We start from the raw sequence: 24,579 nt of genomic DNA, 5'->3' as shown, positions 1-24,579 counted from the left end.
ATTTATATTTAATAAAATTACTCATCCATCTATAATTATTGCCTCCTCCTTCTACTTGGTTTTAGATTTCCCTATATCCATTTCCACAGCGTGTGAATGTGATTTATTGCAAGTTGAAGTTCAGATGGGTAAATATTAAGTAAATAATGAATGTAAAACTACGTTTTTTTCTTAACCATCATTAACTAACTTTGAGTTTGTATGTGTCCTGGCGCTGTTCTGTGTGCTGTGGAGGAGGGCAGGTAAGACATTTTCGGTCCTTATGTAGATTGTAACCCAGAGACTCAGATAAGGAGCGATATCTTATTTATACTATTTACCCACACGTCAGGCATTACCTTTGAGATGTGTTTTCAGTAGTACTAATGAGTTTGTACTGCACCAACCACCTTCTTCTAAGTGGCCCTTTCTTTGATTAATGGCATGCATTTTCTAGAACTCTTATAGTTGGGAGTGTGGGTTTTGTTCTTGAAATGGAACAGAGATAACTAGAATACATGGGTTTCTAATTCACAAGGCTGGCCTGATTTCCATCGTCTTCTTACCTGTTAACCATGCCTTACACAAATTTGTAGACAGGAGCCAAGTGCAGAGAAAAACATGTTTCCCAGTTTTAATTGCAACAATTATGTATGGGACATAAAGCTCTTAGTGTGGGACACCAAGCTCTAATGAACTGACAAAGATCAAATCAAATCAACACATGCATAATGCACTATATGAACATTAATGATAAATATATAATGTAAGTTTATTTTATTTATTTTGGGGATAAGGCCGAAAGGAACAACAGAAATAGATTAAAGGGAGAAAGTAAATTGTTTTTAAATATTCAGGACATCCTCTGAAAATGCCAAGAGGCAGAAAGGGAATGGAGATTGTGGAAATGATTTATAAAAAATAAGAAAACAAAAGTACATGATCAAATTATAGACTGTGAATCAGCCATGAAATGATGGGTAATGAAGGCCATTAAGGCAGAACAGACTGGTGCAAAGGGCTGGAGGCTGCAGTCAACACCTTTAGCTTTATTTACAAGGGTACTGTAGAATTTTTGAGGCCTTAATAGACAATAGATGTGCCACTTGAGAGAAGGATTTTAAGATTGGTAAGAAAATAAACCACTTAGAATCGACCTGATTAATAGAGAAGGGTAACATTCTGTTTATGGAAGAAGAGCTATAAGAAGTTCAGAGAAATAAACAGTATAGTGCTCGCTTCAGCAGCACATATGCTAAAATTGGAACAATACAGAGATTAGCATGGTCCCTGCACAAGGATGACATGCAAATTCGTGAAACATTCCATACTTTTTTTGCTGCCCCAACCCAATAAAACTGATGTTACCTGCAAGAAAAAAGAAAAAGAAACAGTTGTTAACTGTAGGGGTGGGGGGCAGAAAGTAAGAGTCAAAATTCCTCAAAAATGAAGTCTATGATGTGCCCTCCTCTTTGCTAGGACATACAGGCATTGCGGCATTATAGAGTTTTTAGATCATATGTAATCTCTGCCTTCAAGACCAACAATGAGTATGCAGTGTCTTGGCAGCCAGTTAGCCTCAGAATAGGTCCCTTAATGACAGCAAAGATTCTTTCTTCTACCTGTTTGCACGGGTACAGTGATAATCTCAACTTTTTAGCATCAGAAAGAAACTCAGAAGACATTCTATTTTATTAGTCCAAATTTCTCATTTAACAGATTAGATAGAATATCTGATTTGCTCAAGGTCACACAGTTAGTTTAGTCCTGAAGTAGACTAAAACCCAGCCTTGCAAGTTCTCAGCAGTGCTGTCTGCCAAATGTATTTTTTTTTCTGTTTCAGAAGGGCCGGTTAGCTAATTACTCTTCTAGCATTTGAAAAGAATGATATTTTGCAATTATATAAGCAAGAGGGGAAAAAAAGAATGAAAAGAATGATAGAGTGCAATCTTACACATAAACAGTGAAGTTTTCTCACTTTTATCTAATATTTTAATTTCAAAATATTTCAAACATCCAGAAAAATTTGGAGACTAAATATACATGGACCTGTCATCTTACTTCAAAATATCATTATTTGCCATTTTTTCTTCACATCTTTTAAAACAAATAAAGCAGTAAAAATATAAAGTTCCTTGTGTGTTCCTCACCATCTCATTCCTCTCCCTCCCTTCTCAGATGTAACCACTATCTTGAAATAGGTATCATCTCCATGTACATTTGTATACTTTTGTAATATACGTAGGTATCTACAAACAACAGATACTTTCTCCTTTGTAAGCATATAGCATCATACTCTACATATCCTTTTATAACTTGCTTTTTCTACTCAACATTGTATTTTTGAGATTTATCCATGTTGATACATGAAATTGTATTTCTTCTGTTTTCACTGCTATATAGTATTCCCATTCTTTCTCCCACCGGCCACTGCTTTTCTGCTTGTAAAAATAAAAATGTATAAGCCTCTGATTTTTTGATTCATTATTGATTATAAGCAAAGCTGAAATCATAGGTCTAAATTTCAATGGGTACTTAATGAAAAACATTAAGAAGCTATTGAAACAAGAGATTTTGAGAGTGTCAAGCATAAGATTAATAATTATCTTTTATTTAGAAAGATAAGGATGAATATTATATTTGCATACCAGTTACCACAAAATTTAGTATCTATATATTTTCCCTATCTCATCAACAGAAAATAGCTTTTCTGTTTACTAAAAATGGCAAAAAACATGAAAAAATGAAAAGAAAATTGCTTTTCTATAAACTTGAAAGGTTTATTTTAATAGCTCCAACAAGAATAATTTTTTAAATAGATACAGGTCTTGCTGTGTTGCCTAGGTGACAGTGCAGTGGCTATTCCTAGGCACCATCATAGCGCACTGTAGTCTTGAACTCCTAGCCTCAAGCAACCTTCCTTCCTCCAGAATAACTGGGACCACAGGTGCATATCATCATACCCAGCTAAATAGTTTTTTTATCATAGGTAATTACATTGGTTATGATGATTGCTGTAGAAAACTAAGTTTGTCTGTTTTAAATTATAAACTATATTTGACATAGGAGGTTGATTTTGCTCAATAATGTTATAATTAGGCACTACCACCTGACTTATAGCGTAAAACACTAAATTTTTCTTATTCATGTGAATATATAATTGATATCTGATGCAGAAATAATATATAAAGGTATTCCTCTGTATAAGTGAGCTGTTTTCCTGGGGGGAAAAATGATGTAAACAGATTAAATTTAAAATCCATGCAGAATCTCACTTTTCTAAGACATAATTACATCAACAAAACAAATTATTTCTCCATTTTCTCTTGATATTCATTTAGGTTATCTCTAATTTTTGGCTATTACAATGTTTCTGATACATATCATCTTGAGCATATGTGAGAGTTTTCATAGGGTACATACCTAGAAATGAAATTGTTGGGTCATTGGGTCATAGGGTATAAGTATCTTCGTCTTTACTAGATATTGTCAAATACTTTTCAAATTGGATCTACCAATAAGCACCGTATATACCAATGCATCATGTGGTATTGTTAGATTTTTGAAATTTTTCTAAATATGATGGGTGTAACATTTTTGCGTATTATTTTCATGTGCATTGTCCTGGTTACCAGTGAAGTTAAGGATCTTTTCATATATATTTATTAGCTATTCAGCATTATTCTTCTTCTTTGAATTCTTATCCTTTGTGAATTTCTATTTAGGGAGTTTCTCTTTGTTTTACTTCTTGGTAGAACTTGTTCAAATATTCTGGATCCTAGTCCTTTGTTGGTTTTATATCTGCACATATCTTCTACCTGTGTCTTATCTTTTCACCTACGTTATGGTAACTTTTGTCATACAGAAGTTTTTTATATTAATGTAATCTAAATTATTGATTGGTTCCTTCTGTTTTGTAATTTTGTGTCTTGAGGTATCCTTCCCCAATTCTAAAGTCATAGAAATATTTTCTTTTAAAATTTTTACAATTTTTCTTCTCACTTGTAAATTGTTAATCCTTTTGAACTTTTTTTTTGTATATTATGAGGTAAAGGGCTAATTTTATTTTATTTTTCATGTGGCTACCCAATAGTTCCCACATCACTTACTGGAAAGGCTATTTCCTCACTGGTCTGTAATCAATCATATGCTAATTGACATATGTGTGTAGGCTTGTATCTCAGTTCCATATTTGTTTCCATTAGCTATTTGTTTATCCACCTATATCAGCTATCTTAATTGCCATGGCTTTATAAGTTTTTATATTTAGTAGGACAAATCCCTCCACTCACCCCTTCATTTTTTAACCATATATTTTTAGCCATATATTTGTATTAAACTTCAAACTATGGGAACTTGACTGGACAAAATTCATCCATGTGAAGAAATTGCAGACAGCCCAGATGATGGCCAGCTGCCTGCACTAAGAATATGAGAAATCCTGCCTCCAGTTAATACTGAGTTATGAGGAAATAGGAAATTGAGTTTTTGGAAGAAGCAGGAAATATTACTATAACCAAAATAGTCAAGAGGCAAAAAAAAAAAAAGAGTTAAGATGGTACTGGGAACTCTGCTTCATTACTGCTGTTTTCCTGAATAAATTTTTTGAAGTGAGATATCATTGGACAAGAAATGTTTTTGTAGAATTTATAAAAGCTCTGGCCTGGCGCAGTGGCTCATGCCTGTAATCCTAGCACTCTGGGAGGCCGAGGCAGGAGGATCGCTTGAGCTCAGGAGTTCAAGACCAGCCTGAGCAAGAGCAAGACCCCGTCTCTACTAAAAAGTAGAAGGAAATTAGCGGGACAACTAAAAATATATATAAAAAAGTAGCCGGGCATGGTGGCACATGCCTGTAGTCCCAGCTACTTGGGAGGCTGAGGCAGAAGGATTCCTTGAGCCCAGGAGTTTGAGGTTGCTGTGAGCTAGGCTGATGCCGTGGCACTCTAGCTCGGGCAGCAGAGGGAGACTCTGTCTCAAAAAAAAAAAAAAAAAAAGAACTTATATAAGCTCTGATATCAACTTTATTATTCTGATGTGATTCTTGAATCAATTTTGAGGAACAATATGAGAATATTGAGTGTTTCTGTTCAGCTTTCAGCTTGGGAGAAGTTCAACTAGTCACTCTGATATGAAGAGTCAGGTTTAAATACTTGGGAAACAATCTCTTCAAGAACAGTGAAGCTGAAGTAATGTGAGGTGGCACATGTAATTGCACTGGAATCTGCCTGCAGCTACAGTTCTCATGTAAACTGATTAATGTGATGATGCTTGTTCTAAAGCTCAAAAGGTTTTCCACAGCACGGCTGAACTGAAACCCTGCATTTACCCTCTCTAGTTTATTAACAAAGATCCGAAGGACGACTGTCTAGATGGAGCCCTGAGCAAGATGTCAATAAATATAATGCTTCCAAAAAAAAATACAAATGGAATCAACATTCCATTCAGAATAACAAGTGGACTTTGTACCGAGAAAAGAAAAATATAGGCTGATTTCTTTCTGGAAAAAAATTATATTTGAGAATTTCTTTAGTTGAGTTTCTATATAATCTGAGAGAATTCTGTATTTATGTTAGAAGTTATAGTTGTTTTAATGAAGTTAACTAATCTGAACTTTTCTCAAGGTTTGCCTCTTGGAATGTATTTAGGTTGAGCCCTATGTAATGGCTGTTTTTGTAGGTCAAAAATGGCCTAATATCAACAGTTTCATAGTATTCAAGTCTATAAAACAAGCTATAACTCCCTGAGCCTCATAATTTCATTCAGCAAGCATTTACTGAGAGCCCTACTTTAGTCTTTGTTCTCAGGCAATTCCCATTCTAGTGGGGGATTCTAGAATATAAACAAATCATTGCAAAACAGAATGATAAATGCAATAATAGAATAAGGAAAGAACAGCACAAAGGAAGGTGAGAAGTAGTAATGCCCACAATCTTCTCACCTCCATGTCACTTGATATAGGAAAAAGCTAATTTACTTTTCATCTGTTTTTTTCCCCTGAAAAATCACTATTCATTAGAAATAATCTCAGAAAGTAAAAGTCAAGTTTTTATATTATTATCATTATTAATTTGGGCAATGATTACTTGAAATTATATATTCATGTGAAAAATTCAAATAATAATAAACGTCAGCATCTTTCCAGCTTGTTCACTAAAAACTTACCCCCAAAATTAAATAATCTTTTTCTAGAAATTTCTTTATTGAAGTTTTTTAACTGAGGAAAACATTATAAAATGTGCTTTTATTATAATGGACAGTGTCGCTTCTAGTCAATGGATGCTATCTGACAGGACAAATAGTTGGCACTGAAACTACTAACACATTCAGAATCTAATCTCCTGTGAATCCAGCTTGAACTCTCAAAAGCTGGCTATGGAACACACTGTACTTTGTAATAGAAAATTCACGCTAAAAAAAATGGACAGAAATAGTTATCTCAGATCCATTGTTAAAGACAATCTGCTCCATACATTTTTTTCAACAAATGAAAGTAATATTTAAGTTTTATGGGCCTGTCACCCACTGAAAAGTGTGTTACATTTTCTAAATTTAGTCTTCCTTTATCTCTGTTGTCTACATCAAAGAGAAGTAACTGCATTATCTGATCTGCTGCCAATTTTTATGTTTTGCAATACATTTCACATTCTAGGTCTCACATTCTACTTATCTCACTCTGACTTTTTCAATGCACATTACATTTTTTATTATATTAAAATCAGCCAACAGTCTAACAATAAAAATGCTGCTGTGGAATACTGTTTCTAAGCTTTCATTACAATGGTTGTTAAATTCGAAAAAGATCAGTAAAACCTAGGTTGTTTTTGGACTTCATAGCTGCTGCTTCAAAAGCTGTTTTAAATAACATTGAATCTTAAAAGGAAAAAAATTCTTCTATATGCAGTCACATTTCAGCATTTAGCAATTCTGAAAAGAATTTTAGAAAAGGCAACAATTGGCTGGGAGGCTAAGCTGGACAAATTCTGGTTCTGCTGGACACAACTAGTTCTTTCTTCATTCCCATTGAGGAGTGTGAAAAGCAGTAGTATTAAAGCTAAAAGAAAAAATGTGTACCAAACCCAAAGTTAAGTTGTATTTCCTAACTATCTTAACTACATGTCACTGCCTAACAAACTACCCTAACTTTGTGGGTTAGTACAGAACTATCTTATTTGCTCACAATTTTGTGGATCAGAAATTTGGAGCTGGGTGGTTCTTTTCTGGTCTTCCCTGGGGTCACTCATACAACTGCAGTCATCTGGCAAGGTGGCTGGAGCTGAATGGCCTAGGATGGCCTCACTCACGTATCTGGGGTTAGTGTTAACTGTAGGTGGGGACTCTTTTCCATATGATCTCTTATTCTCATGGAGACAGTTCAGGCTTCTTCACATGGTGGTCTCAGGATTCCAAGAGGGTAAGAACTCTCACTAAGTCACTTCCACAGCATTCTATCAGTCAAAGCAAAGTACAAGGCCAGCTCAAATTCAAGGGGATGGAGAAACAGTCTCCATCTCTTGATAGGAAGAGATGTAAAGTCATGCTTAACAGGTGTGTACAGATCAGAGTGGGAAGAATTTGTGGCTGTTTTTTCCAATCTACTACACTAACAATGGCTTAAAATTCAGAAACAATACAGAAAAAGATTGATCAATTTGATTCAATGAAAATTTTTTAAAATCTTGTACTATAAGAATATTATAAGTAAAGTAAAAAGATGAATGACAAACTTGGAAGAATATTTATAATTTATATCACACAGTAAAATTTAATATCCCTACATATAAGGAGCTTCTAAAACATAAAAAAAGAACTGACAACACTATAGGAAAATACACTAGAGACATAGACAGTTAGTTTGCAGATAAAGAAATGCACACAGTTCTTTGCCATATTAAATAATATTCACCATTACTTTTAATAAAGGAAATGCAAATTTAAACTACACTGAGATATTATTTTTCAACAATCACAAGAGCAAAAACCCCAATGTATTCTGACAGGAAACAAGCACTCATATACATTGCTGTTTTGGGAATGTGAAATGGCATTTTTCCCATAGAAGGACTTTTATAGTAACAGCAAGGTTATATATGTATTTGACCTAGCAATCCCTCTTTTAGAAATCTCTCCCAGTGATACACTGGCAAAAATGCAAAAGACATATGCATGAAGTTATTCATTGCAGCACTATTTGTGATAGAAAATACTAGAAACTAGTCAAATGCCTATCGGTTAGGAGACTGGTTGAATAAACAAGCTGTGGTTCCCACACAATGTAGTTCTATGCAACTGTGAAAAGCAATGAGAAATATCTATGTACTATTATAATCCCTAGGCATATAGTTAAATGAAAAAGGCAAGGTAGAGAAATGTATGTATGTAATATACTGCTGTTATCTAAGAGGGAAGGGTAACAAATATATGTATAGCTTATACAAAGAAAAAAATGGAAAGAAAGATAAATCATGAAGTTTTTTTTTTTTTTTTTTTGAGACAGAGTCTCGCTTTGTTGCCCAGGCTAGAGTGAGTGCCGTGGTGTCAGCCTAGCTCACAGCAACCTCAAACTCCTGGGCTTAAGCGATCCTACTGCCTCAGCCTCCCGAGTAGCTGGGACTACAGGCATGAGCCACCATGCCCGGCTAATTTTTTCTATGTATATTTTTTAGTTGGCCAGATAATTTACTTTCTATTTTTAGTAGAGACAGTGTCTTGCTCTTGCTCAGGCTGGTCTCAAACTCCTGACCTTGAGCGATCCACCCGCCTCGGTCTCCAAGAGTGCTAGGATTACAGGCGTGAGCCACGGCGCCCGGCCAATCATGAAGTTTTAAAAAGTGATTCTATATTAGGGAATGGAAGGAACAGATGGAGGGGAAAAAAGAGGGATGATAGAATTCTCTGCATATACTGTGTTTCATAGATTTCACTTTAGAGCCAAGTAAATAGTTTACATCATTATTAAAATTTTAAAAAATAGTTTAAAAAGGCAATCCCTCAAAAGCAAAATGAAGCTATGATTTGACTTGTGGCATAACTACACAGAGAGGAACAATTCCCAGTGACTTTAAATCATAGTAATTTGATTGTATATGCACCAAGGATAAAAAGTACTAAATATGTATGTAGTGAGGTTTTGTAGTTAAAAAAAAAAAGTACTAAAAAAACTCAAAGTGTTTTTAGTAATTTTATTATTAATGGTAGTATTTGTTATTTTGATACTGATGTTTGTGTATTGTGGGATAAGTCATATGAGTAATTATGTTGGTGTCTTTGGCAGTCAAATTTTTGGACTGAGATAAAAGATCAATCACGTTAAATAAAAACCCCATGGTCCTAACTTTAAATTGGAAGTGTCAGTATGAACCTATGATGTTTTTTATCTTAAAAAAAAAAAAGTACTATCTACTAAAAGTCCTACATAACAATGCCCATCCCAGTAGCAATGGATACTTCCTAAACACCCAGATTGTAATCCTTAAATAGTACAAATACATTTTTAAAAGCAGGGCTTCTTAAAGAAATAGCTGATTCCAGGTTTGGGGTAGGATATTTACATCTTATTATATCAGAAAGCAAGGAAGCTATCCAAGACTACTAGGGTTGTGAAAAGGACTCAGACGTTATCTTAAAGAATCTCCCATTTGTCAAAGATGGGAGATTTGAGCATTAATAAGGATAATAACTGCAATTAACCAAAGCATATAACTTATGTTTAAATCACTGAGTTCACAATGATACTAGAAAACAACTTATTGGTCACCAATGAAGGATACTAGAGAGCCATCCCATTGTTTTGAAAACTGGAAATAAAAACAAAGATCTAAGTATTTATTCTGTCTTTCCTATATGAACTGTACCCCAGGGTAACCAAAGAGTTGGTGAAAAAAGTTCCCCTTCATAGAAGTAGTCCAGCTAATAAACAAACAATGATAAAATTACAATACTGCCATTTTACAACCTCTAATGAAATAATGGACCAATGGCTTCTAACATCACAAAGAGAAAGACATCAGACATTGTGCACTTCGTGACAGATGTATGAACATGACCTATAAAGAATTCCTGCCTCAGCCAGGCGCCGTGGCTCACACCTGTAATCCTAGCACTCTGGGAGGCCTAGGCGGGAGGATCACTTGAGCTCGGGAGTTTGAGACCAGCATGAGCAAGAGTGAGACACTGTCTCTACTAAAAATAGAAAAAATTAGCCGGGTGTGGTGGCATGCACCTGTAGTCCCAGCTACCCAGGAGGCTGACGCAGGAGGATTGCTTGAGCCCAGGAGTTTGAGGTTGCTGTGAGCTAGGCTGAAGCCATGGCACTCTAGCCTAGGCAACAGAGTGAGGCTCTGTTTCAAAAAAAAAAAAAGAATTCCTGCCAAAACAATAAATTGGAATTCGATTGAACGTCTAGATCTAAATACCAACTTACAGGCAGTACAAGGGAGAAGAACATGTTAAAACAAAACAAAAATACATGTGGTTGCAATAAATAAAATCCAGACTGTGAAAAATTTTATAGATCAAGTACCTTGGTTTATTAGAACAATAAATTGCAAAGAAAAGTAAAAGTGACACGGAGGGGCACCCTATAGAAAATGGGATTAGAGACATATCGATCAATTGCAATTTCTGAACTTTAATTGGATTCTGATTCAAAAACAAACTGAAAGTGGGAAAAACTCTTTGTGAGGCATTTGATTACTAACTAGAGAATTAGTAATAGTAAGAATTATTATTATTTTACATACATCTGTCTTGTTTCATAGATCTGACTTTATAACCTCACTCCCACTACTGGGGTCCGTGTTAGTTGTAGGTGGGCTATCAGTTGCAGAGGTAGAAGGTAATGGGGTGGGAGTATGAACACAAGATTTTCTATGTGTTGAAAATCAGTAAGTCGGGTATGGGCACATGAAGATCCATTATACTATTCTCTCTACTTTTGTTTAAAATTTTCTACAGTAAAAAGTTAAAAAGAAAAAAAATGTATTTAAGTTTTTTTTTAAGATGAGGGGACTCTTGTTTTTGAAAGACTTCTAGTGGACATTATTATGGCTGACTAGAATACCTAGCATTGTGGTGCTTCATCCTGTGATTATGAGGAAAGCCTGCCAAGGATAAAACCAAAACATTCTTGATAGTAGAGCAGGATAACAGAAACAACCTGGTTCTCCATGACTGGGCCATGGAATACGCCAACCCTGGAATCTAGTTATATTATCTCTGTTGTTTAACTCCTTGAGTTGTTTTCTGTTATTTGTAGTAGAAATCATCCTAACCAAAATGGGAAAAAATGTATCTGTGTGTGTGTAAGGTCTGTAAGAGGGGTACTGGGTAGTGTTTCTGCTCCCTTTTGCAGAGTGTTTAGTAAAACAGCATCCCTTTAATGGGACCATAGGCCTTAGACTTATGAGTCTAATGCAGAGTTGATTTTGAGACAAATTCAAAACCAATACAAGGTACTATCCTGTATGTCAGAGTCATGATTAAGCCCTTACAGTCACTGTTTCTTTGTATCTCTCAAATTCCAGAGGCATTGAGCTAACCAGTATGTCACCTTCTACCTATATCCCGCCCTGTTTTACCATGAGTGACAATCTTAGTAATCACACTGCTACAAATGCCAGGGACTGGCAATCCTCCACCTACCACCAGTGATGGGGTCTTCGTTGCCACCTAGCTGAAGAGTGATACAACTCCAGAATTCTTCCCTTAGCACCTGCTTCCTGGGGCCACATCTAGTATCAATTATCTTAAGGGGAGAGCTCTCAGGAGAACAGAGAAAGGAAAGCAGGAAAGGGCAGGGTAAAAGCTAAGGAGGTAATCTGGAGACCAGCCTCAACCTGACCCTTGGGGAGCTCTGGAGCATGAACTGTACTGCAGAGTTGGCTCCACCTTTTGTGCCACTATGCCAGTCAGCCACTGGTTGTGAGCTGTGTGAGGTGAGGATGGGGTTTGGGGCATGTGTGTAACACTGACAGCAGCTGGGGGTAAATGTACCCAGTTAAGGGGCCCCATTAAGGGGATCTAGGTGGAGCATCAGCAGTGTTCACTACAATTTCCCAACTTACTCCAAGTAATAGGCAAAATCTTACATGACCCTGCATGATCTAGCCCATCCCTGCCTGAACACTCCCTTTCTCTCTATGATCACCTCCAGTGACTCTCCCCCTTTTTCACTCCACTTCAGCTGCACTGGCCACCTCGAAATTCCTCAAATTCTCCAGCACGTTCCTGCTTCAGGTCCTCTGCACTTGTCTGTTTTGTCACCTGGAATGATTCCCCTCCCCCCCACCATGTCTTCATGAGAAGGTCCCTTATATATCTTTCAGGTCCTTACTCAAAATACACCTTCCAAGTAAGGCTTTCTCTGGCCACTCTATCTAAAATTACGACTTCCACCTCTAACCAACATTTAAAATCCCTTTATTTTCATTCCTTTTATCCTAGCACTTATCAATATCTAACATACTATATAGTTTTCTTATTTATCTTGTTTATTATATGGTCCCACACTAAAATATAAGCTAGGGAGCACTTAAAACAGTACCTAATAGGTGTAGGTGCTCAGCTAATAGTTGTTGAACACATGAATGAATGAATGATTCCTGGCATGAAGTGTAAATCCTCAATAAATATTGTTCAAACTGAACTGAACTGAGCTGAATGGACAATATCTGCATAGCCCGCTATGTAATATAGATGGGGAAAGGGCAAATATTTTGTTACACACAGAGTTCTCCATAGATTATATGTTCTTTCTTCAATAATATTACAAAAGCTTAATTTCTGCATGTGATGTTATATGTGTATATGTTAATATATAAACTATACATATAAATATTAGTGAATACAAGTAGAAGCACTAAAGATTTTCTAATTTTATTTAAATGAGTTCAAATCAAACTCAATATTCCAGATCTACATACAATAAAGTAAGGTAAAGATATAGCAAAATTAAAGTAAATACAGGTTGTATATGTAGCTCAATTCCTATCTTATAAAATTTAAATTCAAAGATGAAACTATTTAAGCTCTTTACTGCAATGTCATATTCTGATCTCAAAGAATAGAAAACCATTAAGACATAAAAACTTTCAAATCTCTCAATCCTAAAATCTATCACTAGATACCAAAAATCTTCAAGGTACATTAAAGCTTTCTAGAAAAGAAGCCTTTTTTAAAACTAAGCTTACTAAAAATACAAACACACCTATCAGACACTCTATGGCATTTTTTGCTGACATGTCTACCAGCATGAGATTAGCCTTGAGCTGAGGCAGCCTCAGAACCAACACTGGCTTCTTCCTGCAAACCATCCCCAGCAGAGGGTTCTGACTCAGCTGGAGAATTTTCTTCTAGCTCAGCATATTCATCAGAGCTTTTGTTCTCTGTTGTACCTTTATCATTAGTGATGGCAGCAGCTTCATCCAGAGCTGCATGTGTAATCTCTGGGGTCGTTTCAGTGTTGACTTCTGTGGTTTCACCCATCATGGTGTCTGTAACCTCTGGCGCAGTTTCAGCCCCAGCTGCTGTTGTCTCTGGAGCAGCCTCCAAACCACCTAGATAGGCTGAAGCCTCTGTTAGGACCGCAACTGTAGCACCTGGAATTTCTTCAGCACCTACCACCTCAGCTTCCACTACAGACGCTTCAGGAACTTCTGAACTTGCTTTCTCAGCTTCTGCAACATTCTCTTTTTCACCTTTAAGATTCAGTCCATTAAGCAAAGTATTAATTTAAAGAGCATGGGGATACAGTTGAATACTGTGCAGTCATTTTGAAAAATAAGACAGATCTACATGCACTGATATGTAATGGTCTTCAAGGTAGACTCTCAGGTGAAAAAGCAGCAAAAGAACAATGTGTACAGTATGGTACTATCTGTGTTAGGACAAAAAGGGGGTAAGTTATATACCTAGATAGTTGTGTTTGCAAAGACTTTCTCCAGGAGTATGAAAAGAAACCAGTTTTACTGGTTGCCTCTTGGGAGATGAGGGATATGCTTTTCTGTCAACTCTTTTGAACTTAAAAAAACCATATGATATATTACTTATTCAAATACAAAGAATATGAAAATAAGGAGCCAACCCATTCTACCTTTTATGTGAAACAGCATGGAAGAGCAGCCATGTTGCTAGCTGGTGACTCTGAGGAATCACTAACCCTCTGTCAATCTCAGTTTTGTCATCTGTAAAGTAGGGATATTGATAATATCTCCCTCACAGGGCTATTGTAAAGATTAATTAAAATAATGTGTATGAAAAGGGACTTAAAACCAATAAAGTGCAATGAAAATGCTTTATGATTACAAACAACCTTCTTCTGATTATATTCAATAATATTTATTGATGATATTCTGTTTCTTATTATTGTCATGATTAAAAGGTTAAAACTGTTTCATGAGCAGCTAATATCTCTGTCCTTAAATAGTGATCATAGTAATTGATAATAATGGCATTATAGTTGGGATGGGAAAAAAGTATGGTTTAAAGCAAGCAGTTTAAGGCAAGAAATATACATTAGGGTAAAAATATAAAGTTTCTGTTCCCATGACCATTATTTCATCAACCAAGGGACTCAATATACACAACTGATTCTACTAATGTCAAGTGTACTTTAGGCAAAGACAAACAGGTGGTCTTAGCCAAAACTGAAAGAAAAATTAGTTTTATGATTTTAAAAAGTAATGAGAGAAACAAAAGGTCAAGCTGCTGAGAGAGACAGATAGTAAATTATGCCTGCGTGAATGGATGCCTTAGCAGGGGAAAAATAATATTACCACACAAAGAAGTCAAAGCCACTGGTCAGCAGTATAAATGTAAAACATGTTCATTTATCAAATGCACTCATCCAAAAGGTATAACAATATTCTTTAGCTTTTGGTTGGGCTTTTCTTTCTAAATGAACTCCTACCCAGAGCCATCCTGGATTAAGTTAGTAAAGAAGCCAAAAGCAAATACTGTTTGTTGCTAGCCTAAGATGATAGGAATTAGTGCCTCAAAAAATAAATGAAAATAAAAAATTAAGAAATTCACTTTACCTTGAAGTGGATGTAACTCTGCTTTTGTTTTTTCTTTCAAATTTGTTATATGTTCCGTGTGTTTGGCTTGGTCTGATGTTACTGTCTTGTAAGTCTGAAAACAAAGATGTGCTTAGGTTTACTTCTTGAGCTTTAAGATTCGTCATGCCAACTTCAAAGGTATATACAATTCTCCATGTAATAATCATTAGAAGTTTAAACCATAATCCCAATGTAGCAAACAAGGGAAACCAATGCATACCATTTGCTCTTTTACTTTCCCTTTGGAAACCTTTGTCATTAAATAGGATGCTTAAAAAAGGAAAGAAACAGATGCTCTAACAGTAGTCTAAAATCACTGAAAACATGCAGAGCAAATAGAAAGAAGACAAGATGAAAAAAGTAAATTATGCTAGGACCAAAATATCCTGGCAGGCATTTACAAAATCCTCCAGCTTTTATCCTAGAGAAATGGAAATCTAGGTTCACACAAAACCTGTGCACAAATGTTCATGACAGCTTTATTTGTAACAGCCCAAAACTGGAATCAGTTCAGATGGCCTACAATGGATGAATGAATGGTTAAACCAACCGTGGTCCCTCCATAACATCAAGCACTACTCAGCAGTAAAAAGGAATGAACTGTAGATACATGAGACAATTTGGATGCATCTCCAGGTAACTGTGCTGAGTGAAAAAAAGCCAATCTTGGAAGATTATGTACCTTATGATTCCATTTATGTAACATTCTTGAAATGACAAAGGTAGAGAAACAGATTAGTTGGTTGCCAGGGGTTAGGAAGGGAAGGGAAGAGAGAGCAGGAGCAGAAGGGAAGTGGGTACAATTATAAAAGGCCAACTCAAGGGATCTGTGTGGTGATGTAACTGTCCTATATTTTGATAGTGGTGGTAAATACACAGATCTACATATGATAAAACTGCATAGAATCAAATACACATACACAAACTTCTGAATGCATATCAAACTGGTGAAATGTGAATAAGATCAATGGGTTGTATCAGTGTCAGTTTCCTGGTTGTGATATTATACTATAGCTATGAAAGAAATTATCACTGGGGAAACAAGGTCAAGGGTATATGAGATCTCTCTGTATTATTTCCAATAACTGCATTGAATCTCAATTATCTCACAACAAAAAGTTTAAGAAAATCCTCCAAAATGACATATTGCTAGATTCTCATGAAGATTCCTTAGGTAAGCTAAGATTAGGTCATTAAAAGCAACAATATGACCTGACTGTAGGTTACTTAAGAAACAGTACTGGAAAGAAAGCTATCTTAATCATAGACAAAATGTGCAGCCTTCCTTTCATTTCATATTAGAGTAGTCTTCTTTGGCCTGTATTCATATTAGACAACGATATTAAAAAATGAAAATCTCATTATTCAGATAATGTTGTTTATATTACTCTAGCTTTTTAAAAAATGTTGGTAGTCTTAGAGTTGATAATTTGAGAAAGGGCAGCCAGTTCAGGGATCCATAAAATCTCTACTCAAAATATTAAATGGATTTAATAAAAACTGAATCAATCATTTATGTTTAAATGGTGTTTGGTGAAGAGGGTTCCTTGTATTGGGTTACTTTAATAATTGGTATGCTTTTGACTGTAAAGTATTAATATAACACTTATAATAAAAGTATAATTTAATGCCAGGTATGGTGGCTCATGCCTGTAATTCCAGCACTTTGGGAGGCCAAGACAGGAGGATTGCTTGAGGACAGGAATTTGAGATCAGCCTGAGCAACATAGTGAGACCCAATCTCTACAAAAAATTTTTTTAAAAATTAGCCAGGTGTGGTGGTGCATGCCTGTAGTCCTAGATACTCAGGAGGCTGAGGCAGGAGGATTACTTGAGCCCAGGAGTTCAAGATTTCAAGGTTGCATGAGCTATGAGCATGCCACTGCATTCCAGTCTGGGTGACAGAGTAAGACCCTGTCTCAAAAAAAAAAAAAAAAAAAAGTACAGTTAAAAAAATATTGGCAGTGGTTTAACTCTTAGTGGTAGGATTACAAATTTTTTTATTAATTTTTGTATTAATATATTTATTGTATTTTCTAAATTTTTAATAATCAGAAACCAGGCACCTTATTAAAAATTATATCATGCAAATTACAAACCATTTTGTAGTATTAAAATTATACTGAAAAAATGGAAAATTCATAACCAGGGGTGGAAGTGATGTCACATGGCCCTTTTATAATAAACTTCCCAGGGTTTAGTGAATTCAGACTTGAACTATTTGGCTTTGAAATCTGTGCAGCAAACAGGATCAAAAGGAATGACAATCACATCTTTTTTTTTTTTTTTTTTTGAGACAGAGTCTTGCTCTGTTGCCCGGGCTAGAGTGAGTGCCGTGGCGTCAGCCTCGCTCACAGCAACCTCAGACTCCTGGGCTTAAGCGATCCTCCTGCCTCAGCCTCCCAAGTAGCTGGGACTACAGGCATGTACCACCACGCCCGGCTAATTTTTTCTATACATATATATATATATATATATATATATACGTTTTTATTTGTCTTTATAATTTCTTTTCTATTTTTAGTAGAGACGGGGTCTCACTCTTGCTCAGGCTGGTCGCGAACTCCTGAGCTCAAACGATCCACCCGCCTGGGCCTCGCAGAGTGCTAGGATTACAGGCGTGAGCCACCGCGCCCGGCCGACAATCACATCTTTGTATAAAGGCGGGAATATTCTCCTAGTAGGGCAGGTGCTCCCGATACCGTACAGGACCAATATGCTGAGTCAGCATCCTCAGTTCTCAGTACACTAAAACTGAACCGGTGCACAAGTTCGCATCTCTGAATGACCATCCCGGCAGCAACGTCCCAAGGGACATTAGTCTTACTGCTCAAGGGGCTAAACTACAAGATGAGAAAAGATTGACTTCAGGCAGAATTGAAAAGATATAATACTAGAATAATTCACCCTCACGTCTGGCCCAGAGAATCTAGCTTTTCCAAATCCAGCACATTTAGCACAGAGTAAAGTCCAGTTAGAAGACAGAGTCTCAAATTTAGACTATTTTAAAATGATATTTATTTGTTAAATATAAGCATTTAAAATATACTAAAATTTTTATAAACCAGTCTGGTGAGACCCCGTCTCTGCAAAAAAATAAATAAATTAGCTGGGTGTGGTGGCACCTGTAGTCCCAGCTACTCTGGAGACTGAGGCAGGAGGATTGCTTGAGCCCAGGAGTTTGAGGCTGCAGTGAGCTATGATGACACCACTGCACTCTAACCTGGGCAACAGAACAGGAGCTTGTCTTAAAAGTAAATAAACAAATAAATATAAATAAATAAATAAATAAATAAATAAAATGTAAAAAACAAAATAATAAAACTATGTAAAAATATAAAACTGAAAAAAATTAAGGCAACAGTAAAAAGACTGGGAGGAAGGAAGAAGGGACAAATAGGTGGAGTAAAGGGATTTTTAGGGCAGTGAAACTATTCTGTATGATACTATTATACAGGGGTGGATACATGTCATGTATTTGTTAAACCTCATAGAATATACACCACAAAGAGTAAACCCTAATGCAAACTATGGACTTTGATTAATAGTAATGTATCAATATTGGCTCATCAATTATAACAAATGTACAACATAATGCAACATGTTAATAGGGAAAGGAAGCGGGGGCTGGGAGGAGGTACATGGGAACTTTCTGTACTTTTCACTTATTTTTCTGTAAACCCAAAACTGCTCTAAAAAAAACTATTAATTTTTTTAAAAAGTTAATCTTTCAAAACAGGTGTTTTTAACTGTTAATAATAGTACCTACTTTATAGAATTGTTGTGATTATTAAATGAGCCACGAGTCTGGCATATGATAAACAAATGTCAGCTATTATTGTTAGCATTTATAATGACATTGTTTTCACTCAAAGTCATCCATATTAGTAGTATTAAAAAATATTGTTATTGTCCTCAAGGTATAGTGCAAAAAAATGTTGATTTTATACTTAGAAAAATCATCATAATAATTTAGTTTATATATTCTTATGAAAACCTTATATTTCTGATTGCAATGTATTTTTCAGATGTGTATCCTTGATGACACTTAAACCTATTGCTATGTTGTATAGTTATTTTTTGTTGTTGTTGTTGTTGTATAGTTATTTAATCCCATGTCCTGATATTGACATTGCTTTAAGTTTAACCACGGATTGTAAAACACATGAATTCCTGAAAATTATGGTTATTTAATCACTTACATAATATCCACCAGCACTGACTGTGACACCTACAAGCAGATAATAAATCATATTTGATCCAGATGATCCAGGGAATTTATTAGAGGACATCCGGCGAAGAGATGCTAGGAAAACAAGTTTAAACACAGTTAGCTTCACCACTTAAGCAAAACTATTTTAAATAATTACATCTTTTAAAAAAATGTCCCCTCAGCAGACCTAGAATCTATTAACATCAAGTGATTTTAGCTTAAGGGAACACAGTATTACAAGGCAGCGTAATAATTCCACTTGACATTTTCCCAATCTAATTTGATAAGTACTTATGAAATCTGTCATCTTAATGCTCAGCATCATGCTCTCTTGGAAGGGGTGCAGGTGTGAGTAATGAGAAATGACAGATGGACTAAGCAATATTAACAGACAAATGAAATGCATATTAGCAAAAGAAATCCATTTACTGTATGTACTTCACTACAGGAGTCAATGAAAATAATTATTTCTCCAAAAAGTGAATTAAATATATTTGTACCTAAAATTTAATAAAATTTACATTTTTATTAAGTAAAACATTTAGAACGTATAGAAATTCAACATATTTCTATAAATCTGTAATACAAAAGTAGATATAGGAAGAAACCTCAGTTTTTCTAATATAAAGCAAAGGTGTGCAGATAAAAGCTTTTTAAAGCCAAATGTTGCAACAAGGTTGTATTTATTTATTTATTTTTTTTTTTTTTTTTTGAGACAGAGTCTCACTTTGTTGCCCGGGCTAGAGTGAGTGCCGTGGCATCAGCCTAGCTCACAGCAACCTCAAACTCCTGGGCTTAAGCGATCCTACTGCCTCAGCCTCCCGAGTAGCTGGGACTACAGGCATGAGCCACCATGCCCGGCTAATTTTTTTGTATATATATTTTTAGTTGGCCAGATAATTTCTTTCTATTTTTAGTAGAGACGGGGTCTCACTCTTGCTCAGGCTGGTCTCGAACTCCTGACTCGAGCGATCCACCCGCCTCGGCCTCCCAGAGCTAGGATTACAGGCGTGAGCCACCGCGCCCGGCCACAAGGTTGTATTTAAAATAGAAGTTCAATTCTATATAAACTAATAGAAATAGATAAAAGTACTATATTATCATATTTAAATATATTTATTCTGTAGTGCTAGAATTTGTACATCCCATAATGCCCTGGAATTGGAATTTTTATAATAGACTCAAAGCTGGAAGGAGTTTAAACTTCATATAGCTCAAATTCTTTATTTTAAAGACAAAGAAGTAGAGACATTTATGTATTCATTCAGCAAATACAGTTGAGCACCTACTATGTGTTTGGAATTGTTAGAAGCATTAAAGATACGACTGTGAACAAGACAGACAAGGTCTGTAGCTTCAGGCAGCTCACAGTCTAGAAGGAGGGAATGGACATACAGACAAATAATTGTGATACAGTATGACAAATGTTGTAATAGATGTTAAGCAGATGAAAATGCAGAGAAAAAACTCAGCTAGGTGGCTCACTGTAGCTGTAACAATTGAAGAGCCATGATGTGAGTTTTGAGGGAAAGTAGGAGTTTGTCAGATAAGTAAGCAAAGGAGAAATGGCATTGGAGGGAGAAGGGACAACATGTGCAAAAGCAAGAGAGTTGGGTGCCCTGGAAAGTGCAAACTACAGGTTCAATATCCCTTATCCAAAATGCTTGGGACCAGGAGTGTTTTGGATTTCAGATTTTTTTGGATTTTGGAATATTTGCATATAGATAACGAGCTATCTTGGGGATAGGACCCACATATAACCATGAAATTCATTTGTTTCATATACACATTATACACATAGCCTAGAAGTAATTTTGTACAATATTTTTAATAATTTTGTGCATGACACAAAGTTTGTGTTTAGTATCTCTGTGTGGAATTTCCCACTTGTGGCATTGTATTGGTGCTCAAAAAGTTTTAGATTTTGGAGCATTTTAGATTTCAGATTTTCAGATTAGAGATGTTCATTTAACCTGTCATTTGATGTGGCCTAACATAAGGAGTATGGGTGCAGGGACTATTGGGAGATCATGACTTGCAGAGGGCACATCTTAAGACATTTGCACTGGTTACAAACTTTCATAGTAGCAAAATCACAATGTTCTTCGTTAGGATATAAGTGGTCATTCCTTGGAAAAAACATTTTCCCTTTCAAATGTGCCCAAGGAGGCTGTGATAAGAAGTTATGACCTTGACTTGTGATGGGAAATTTTTTGGTTTGAAAATAAACCTGTGATCAAACAGGGAATATATAGCTGTTGTATTTCTCAGACAGAAATATCAAAAACATTTTTAAAGAAAATTATCAGAGATTTAAGTAGACTTAAATACAAATACAATTACAGCCAAGATACTTAAAATAGCAATGAAATGGGAACTATTCAATAAGGATTGATTAATTAGATATACATGCATTCATACAATGTGAAACAAATAGACTTTATAATTTTTGAAGAAAAATGTTAACTTAGATGAGAAAGTATTTGCAATGTATTAAGTGAAACATCACAGCAAAATACTCTATATGGGACTATCCCAGATTTCTGGAAGCAATGGGAATAAGGGGGAAAAAATGTATGAGGATAAAAAAAAAAGTCTGGAAAACTAAATATGCTAAAATTTAAATATTTTAAATTTAAAATGAGTGGTAGGATTACAGGTGCATTTTATTTTCTATTTTACCTGTCTGGCTTTTTCCCAGTGATCTATTATAAACCTAAGTTATTTATTCATTAAAAAGTTACACAATTTTAAAAGCAAAAAGGAGAGAACAAAATTTAATGAGACCGTTAAAAATTTATCCTTCAATGAGACTGAAACAATTTTTTCATCAAAGCAGAACGTATCAGTAAAGGTTTAATTAATCTCCGCGATTGAAGACAAATTTATTTCCAGTCAATAATAGTTCTCAAAATCACTGCTACAAAAATAGTAATTAGATGAAGATTAGAGAAACACCGGTACTTTTACAACCAGTATTGCTAACTAGGTTATTTACAATTTTTAAACTACTTTTATTTTGCCCCAAGTTGGGGAGGAAATAATTCAAAACTTGTGCAGCTACAAAAAAAGTGTGTGTTCGTATGTGATGTCGATGGGGGCCACGGTCAGGGGTCTCACCTTTCTTTCCACGCTCCCCCACCAGAACAGCCCCGTTATCTTCTTTAGTTTAAAATAAAAGGCTTCTTCCTACTTCATTAGTGAAAAACTGTATTGCTCTATCTTATTTGGTATAGATTGAGGAAAACGAAGACATCTTATTTCTGATACTCGTGGGGCCACTTCCTGCCATCAGCATTTTAAAAGAAAAATAAAGCTAGCTGGAAGGCCTCCCGCCCTCTCTCCCACCACCACCACCACGGGCCTAATCAAAGCGGAAAAAATTGGCCCATGGAATTTTCCGCGGGAGTCTTTCTCTCCGGCCCGAATCCACCCTCTGGACTAAAGCCACCTCGGAATCCTCAGGAGTGAGGCGAGAGAATTAAGAACTTTTCGCGAAGTTGTCTAAGAGCAGTCCCCATAACAAGGATGGCAAAGATAGCGGGGACGGAAGAGGACGAGGAGAGGGCGGCGGGGGCAGAGCTGCACCGCAGCGCGGACCTGGTCCCGGAGCCGCCGGCTGCTGGGAAGGAAACACAAACTTTCTTTCGCACACCTATTAAGCACCTACTATGTTCCAGGCACTACACTAGGCGCTTTCCTATATGCCAATTTTTTTTTTTTTAAATAAGCTTCCAACTCACACTGCAACTTTCCCTTTGGAAAATTTCTGAGTGCGCTCTCTGTTCCCACGCATCCCCAAATGCAAAGGTGAGGGATACCTGGACGCCAGGGCAAAGCAGCTCAATAGCTGCAGGACTCTCTGCTAACTCAAAGGAAAGGGCCCCGAAGGCCGCTTCTCTGTGTCGAAGATACATACTCAGGGCTGGGCGCTCGCGAGGTGCCGACACCCGGCCACGTCTTCAGTTGATTTACTCCACGAGCATCTACCGATCGGCTACTGCGCCGCACGCCCCCCTGGCACGCGCCCCGCCGGGCTCCCCGCCAGTGTCCACCTTCCCACCCATCCTCTGCTTCCTCTTGAGGCCATAGAGCTAACTGGTCCTTAATAATAGAAGTGGCAAGCTGCGAGGATGTGTTTGCCAGTCTCTTATCTAAGTGCTTTTAAATACATAGTAACTCATTTAAACTCACACCCATTATCGTCCCCATTTTACAGTTGAGGAAGCAGGTGAAAACCACTTGCCCGAGATCAGGATTCGAACCCAGAAAGTCTAGTCTGGAACACTGGAAAGGTTCCCTACGTTCAAAGTCTCCAAGAACTCCGGGACGTCTTCCTCGAGACTCTCCCCCATGCTCCCCCACCTCCGATCCAGACTTTTGTTGTTCGGGTCGGGTGTAGCCAACGGTGTGCCGGCGGGTGCAGCGAGGGGCGCCGGCCCTCCTCTGGCCTTGACCGCCGGAGAGACGCTCCCTACGCACGCACTCACCGTCCTTCCCGAGCGGCGCGGGGCTGGGGGGCGCCCTCAGAGGCAGCGCCAGGGTCTTGGAGACTGCCCTGCGGAGATACATCGCGCCCGCCGTGCGCAGCGCTGCAGCCTCGGTGGCCGGACGCGCGCTGCCCAGACGCGCGCAGGCTGTAGCCGCGCCGCGCCCCGCCCCGCCCCGCCCCGGCGGCCCCCGGGAGGTGGGTAGGAGTTTGTAGCCCGCACCATCCTCCGCAAACCCGTCTCTAGCTCCACTGCTTTCCTCCGGGTCTGGAAATCTGATGGCGGCATCTCAGAAAAGGGATCGGGCGTCTGGAAGTTGCGGTCACCTGCCTAACTTATTGTATACCACTGAGTGTAACTCCTCAGAGCAGGCAGGCTGGAAATGTTACGGGAATCGCATCGGGATTAAGAAAAGGACATAGTTTATCATGCTGGATGCAATCTGAATACACTTTATCTCACGCAGTCCTTTAGCTTTCCCAGGAGAGGAAAGGGTACAGGGAAGTTTCTTGCAGATGCACCGAGGGGAGGGGTGGCCTCAGCCTTACATTAGTGCACTGGGTGATGTTCAGAATCCTAAGAAAACCCCCAGGCAATGGTTGAATTTCTAGGCAATTCACTGTCACAACGATTTGAAATATAAACTCCAAAAACTCTGTATACTTCTCTATGGGATGTAAATTAGTATTTCCACATTAACTAAAAACGCTAAATTTTTAGTTTCTTCCCCTAGATTTCAATTACTTACTTTGTCATGGCTACAAGAATTTGTCATGTTTTGAATATGGAAACCAATAACATTTTCTGAATGACAAATCTTTGTAAGGGATCGTTTCCTACTATA

The 24,579-nt window shown here is 37.0% G+C and overlaps 1 protein-coding gene and 1 non-coding gene across 2 annotated transcripts; one reads left to right on the top strand and one right to left on the bottom strand.

The window, feature by feature from the left end:
* The first annotated feature begins 1,210 nt into the window (after positions 1 to 1,210).
* On the top strand, positions 1,211 to 1,314 carry LOC123638974. Its single transcript, XR_006735544.1, has one exon. It is a non-coding gene; the product is annotated as a U6 spliceosomal RNA (small nuclear RNA).
* An 11,670-nt stretch (positions 1,315 to 12,984) lies between these two features.
* Positions 12,985 to 23,837, bottom strand: LOC123638562 (mitochondria localized glutamic acid rich protein). The gene is made up of 4 exons (XM_045552263.1): positions 23,736 to 23,837; positions 19,235 to 19,338; positions 15,012 to 15,105; positions 12,985 to 13,673 (listed from the first exon to the last, which is right to left on the bottom strand). Exons 1-4 carry the CDS (start codon positions 23,815 to 23,817, stop codon positions 13,234 to 13,236), a joined length of 720 nt encoding a protein of 239 aa, XP_045408219.1. The 5' UTR covers positions 23,818 to 23,837; the 3' UTR covers positions 12,985 to 13,233.
* Positions 23,838 to 24,579: the final 742 nt, after the last annotated feature.

The sequence above is a fragment of the Lemur catta genome, chromosome 5, assembly GCF_020740605.2.
Source record: "Lemur catta isolate mLemCat1 chromosome 5, mLemCat1.pri, whole genome shotgun sequence".
In the NCBI taxonomy this organism is placed as follows: domain Eukaryota; kingdom Metazoa; phylum Chordata; class Mammalia; order Primates; family Lemuridae; genus Lemur; species Lemur catta.
The sequence above is the reverse complement of the archived record's forward strand: the minus strand, read 5'-3'. Positions and strand labels throughout refer to the sequence as shown.

Coding starts and splice junctions, on each gene's coding strand:
- LOC123638562 (XM_045552263.1), bottom strand. CDS start 23,817: ATGTATCTCCGCAGGGCAGTCTCCAAGACCCTGGCGCTGCCTCTGAGG. Junction 19,339..23,735: donor CGCGCCGCTCGGGAAGGACG/GTGAGTGCGTGC, acceptor TTGTTTTCCTAG/CATCTCTTCGCCGGATGTCC. Junction 15,106..19,234: donor TCAGTGCTGGTGGATATTAT/GTAAGTGATTAA, acceptor CTTTGTTTTCAG/ACTTACAAGACAGTAACATC.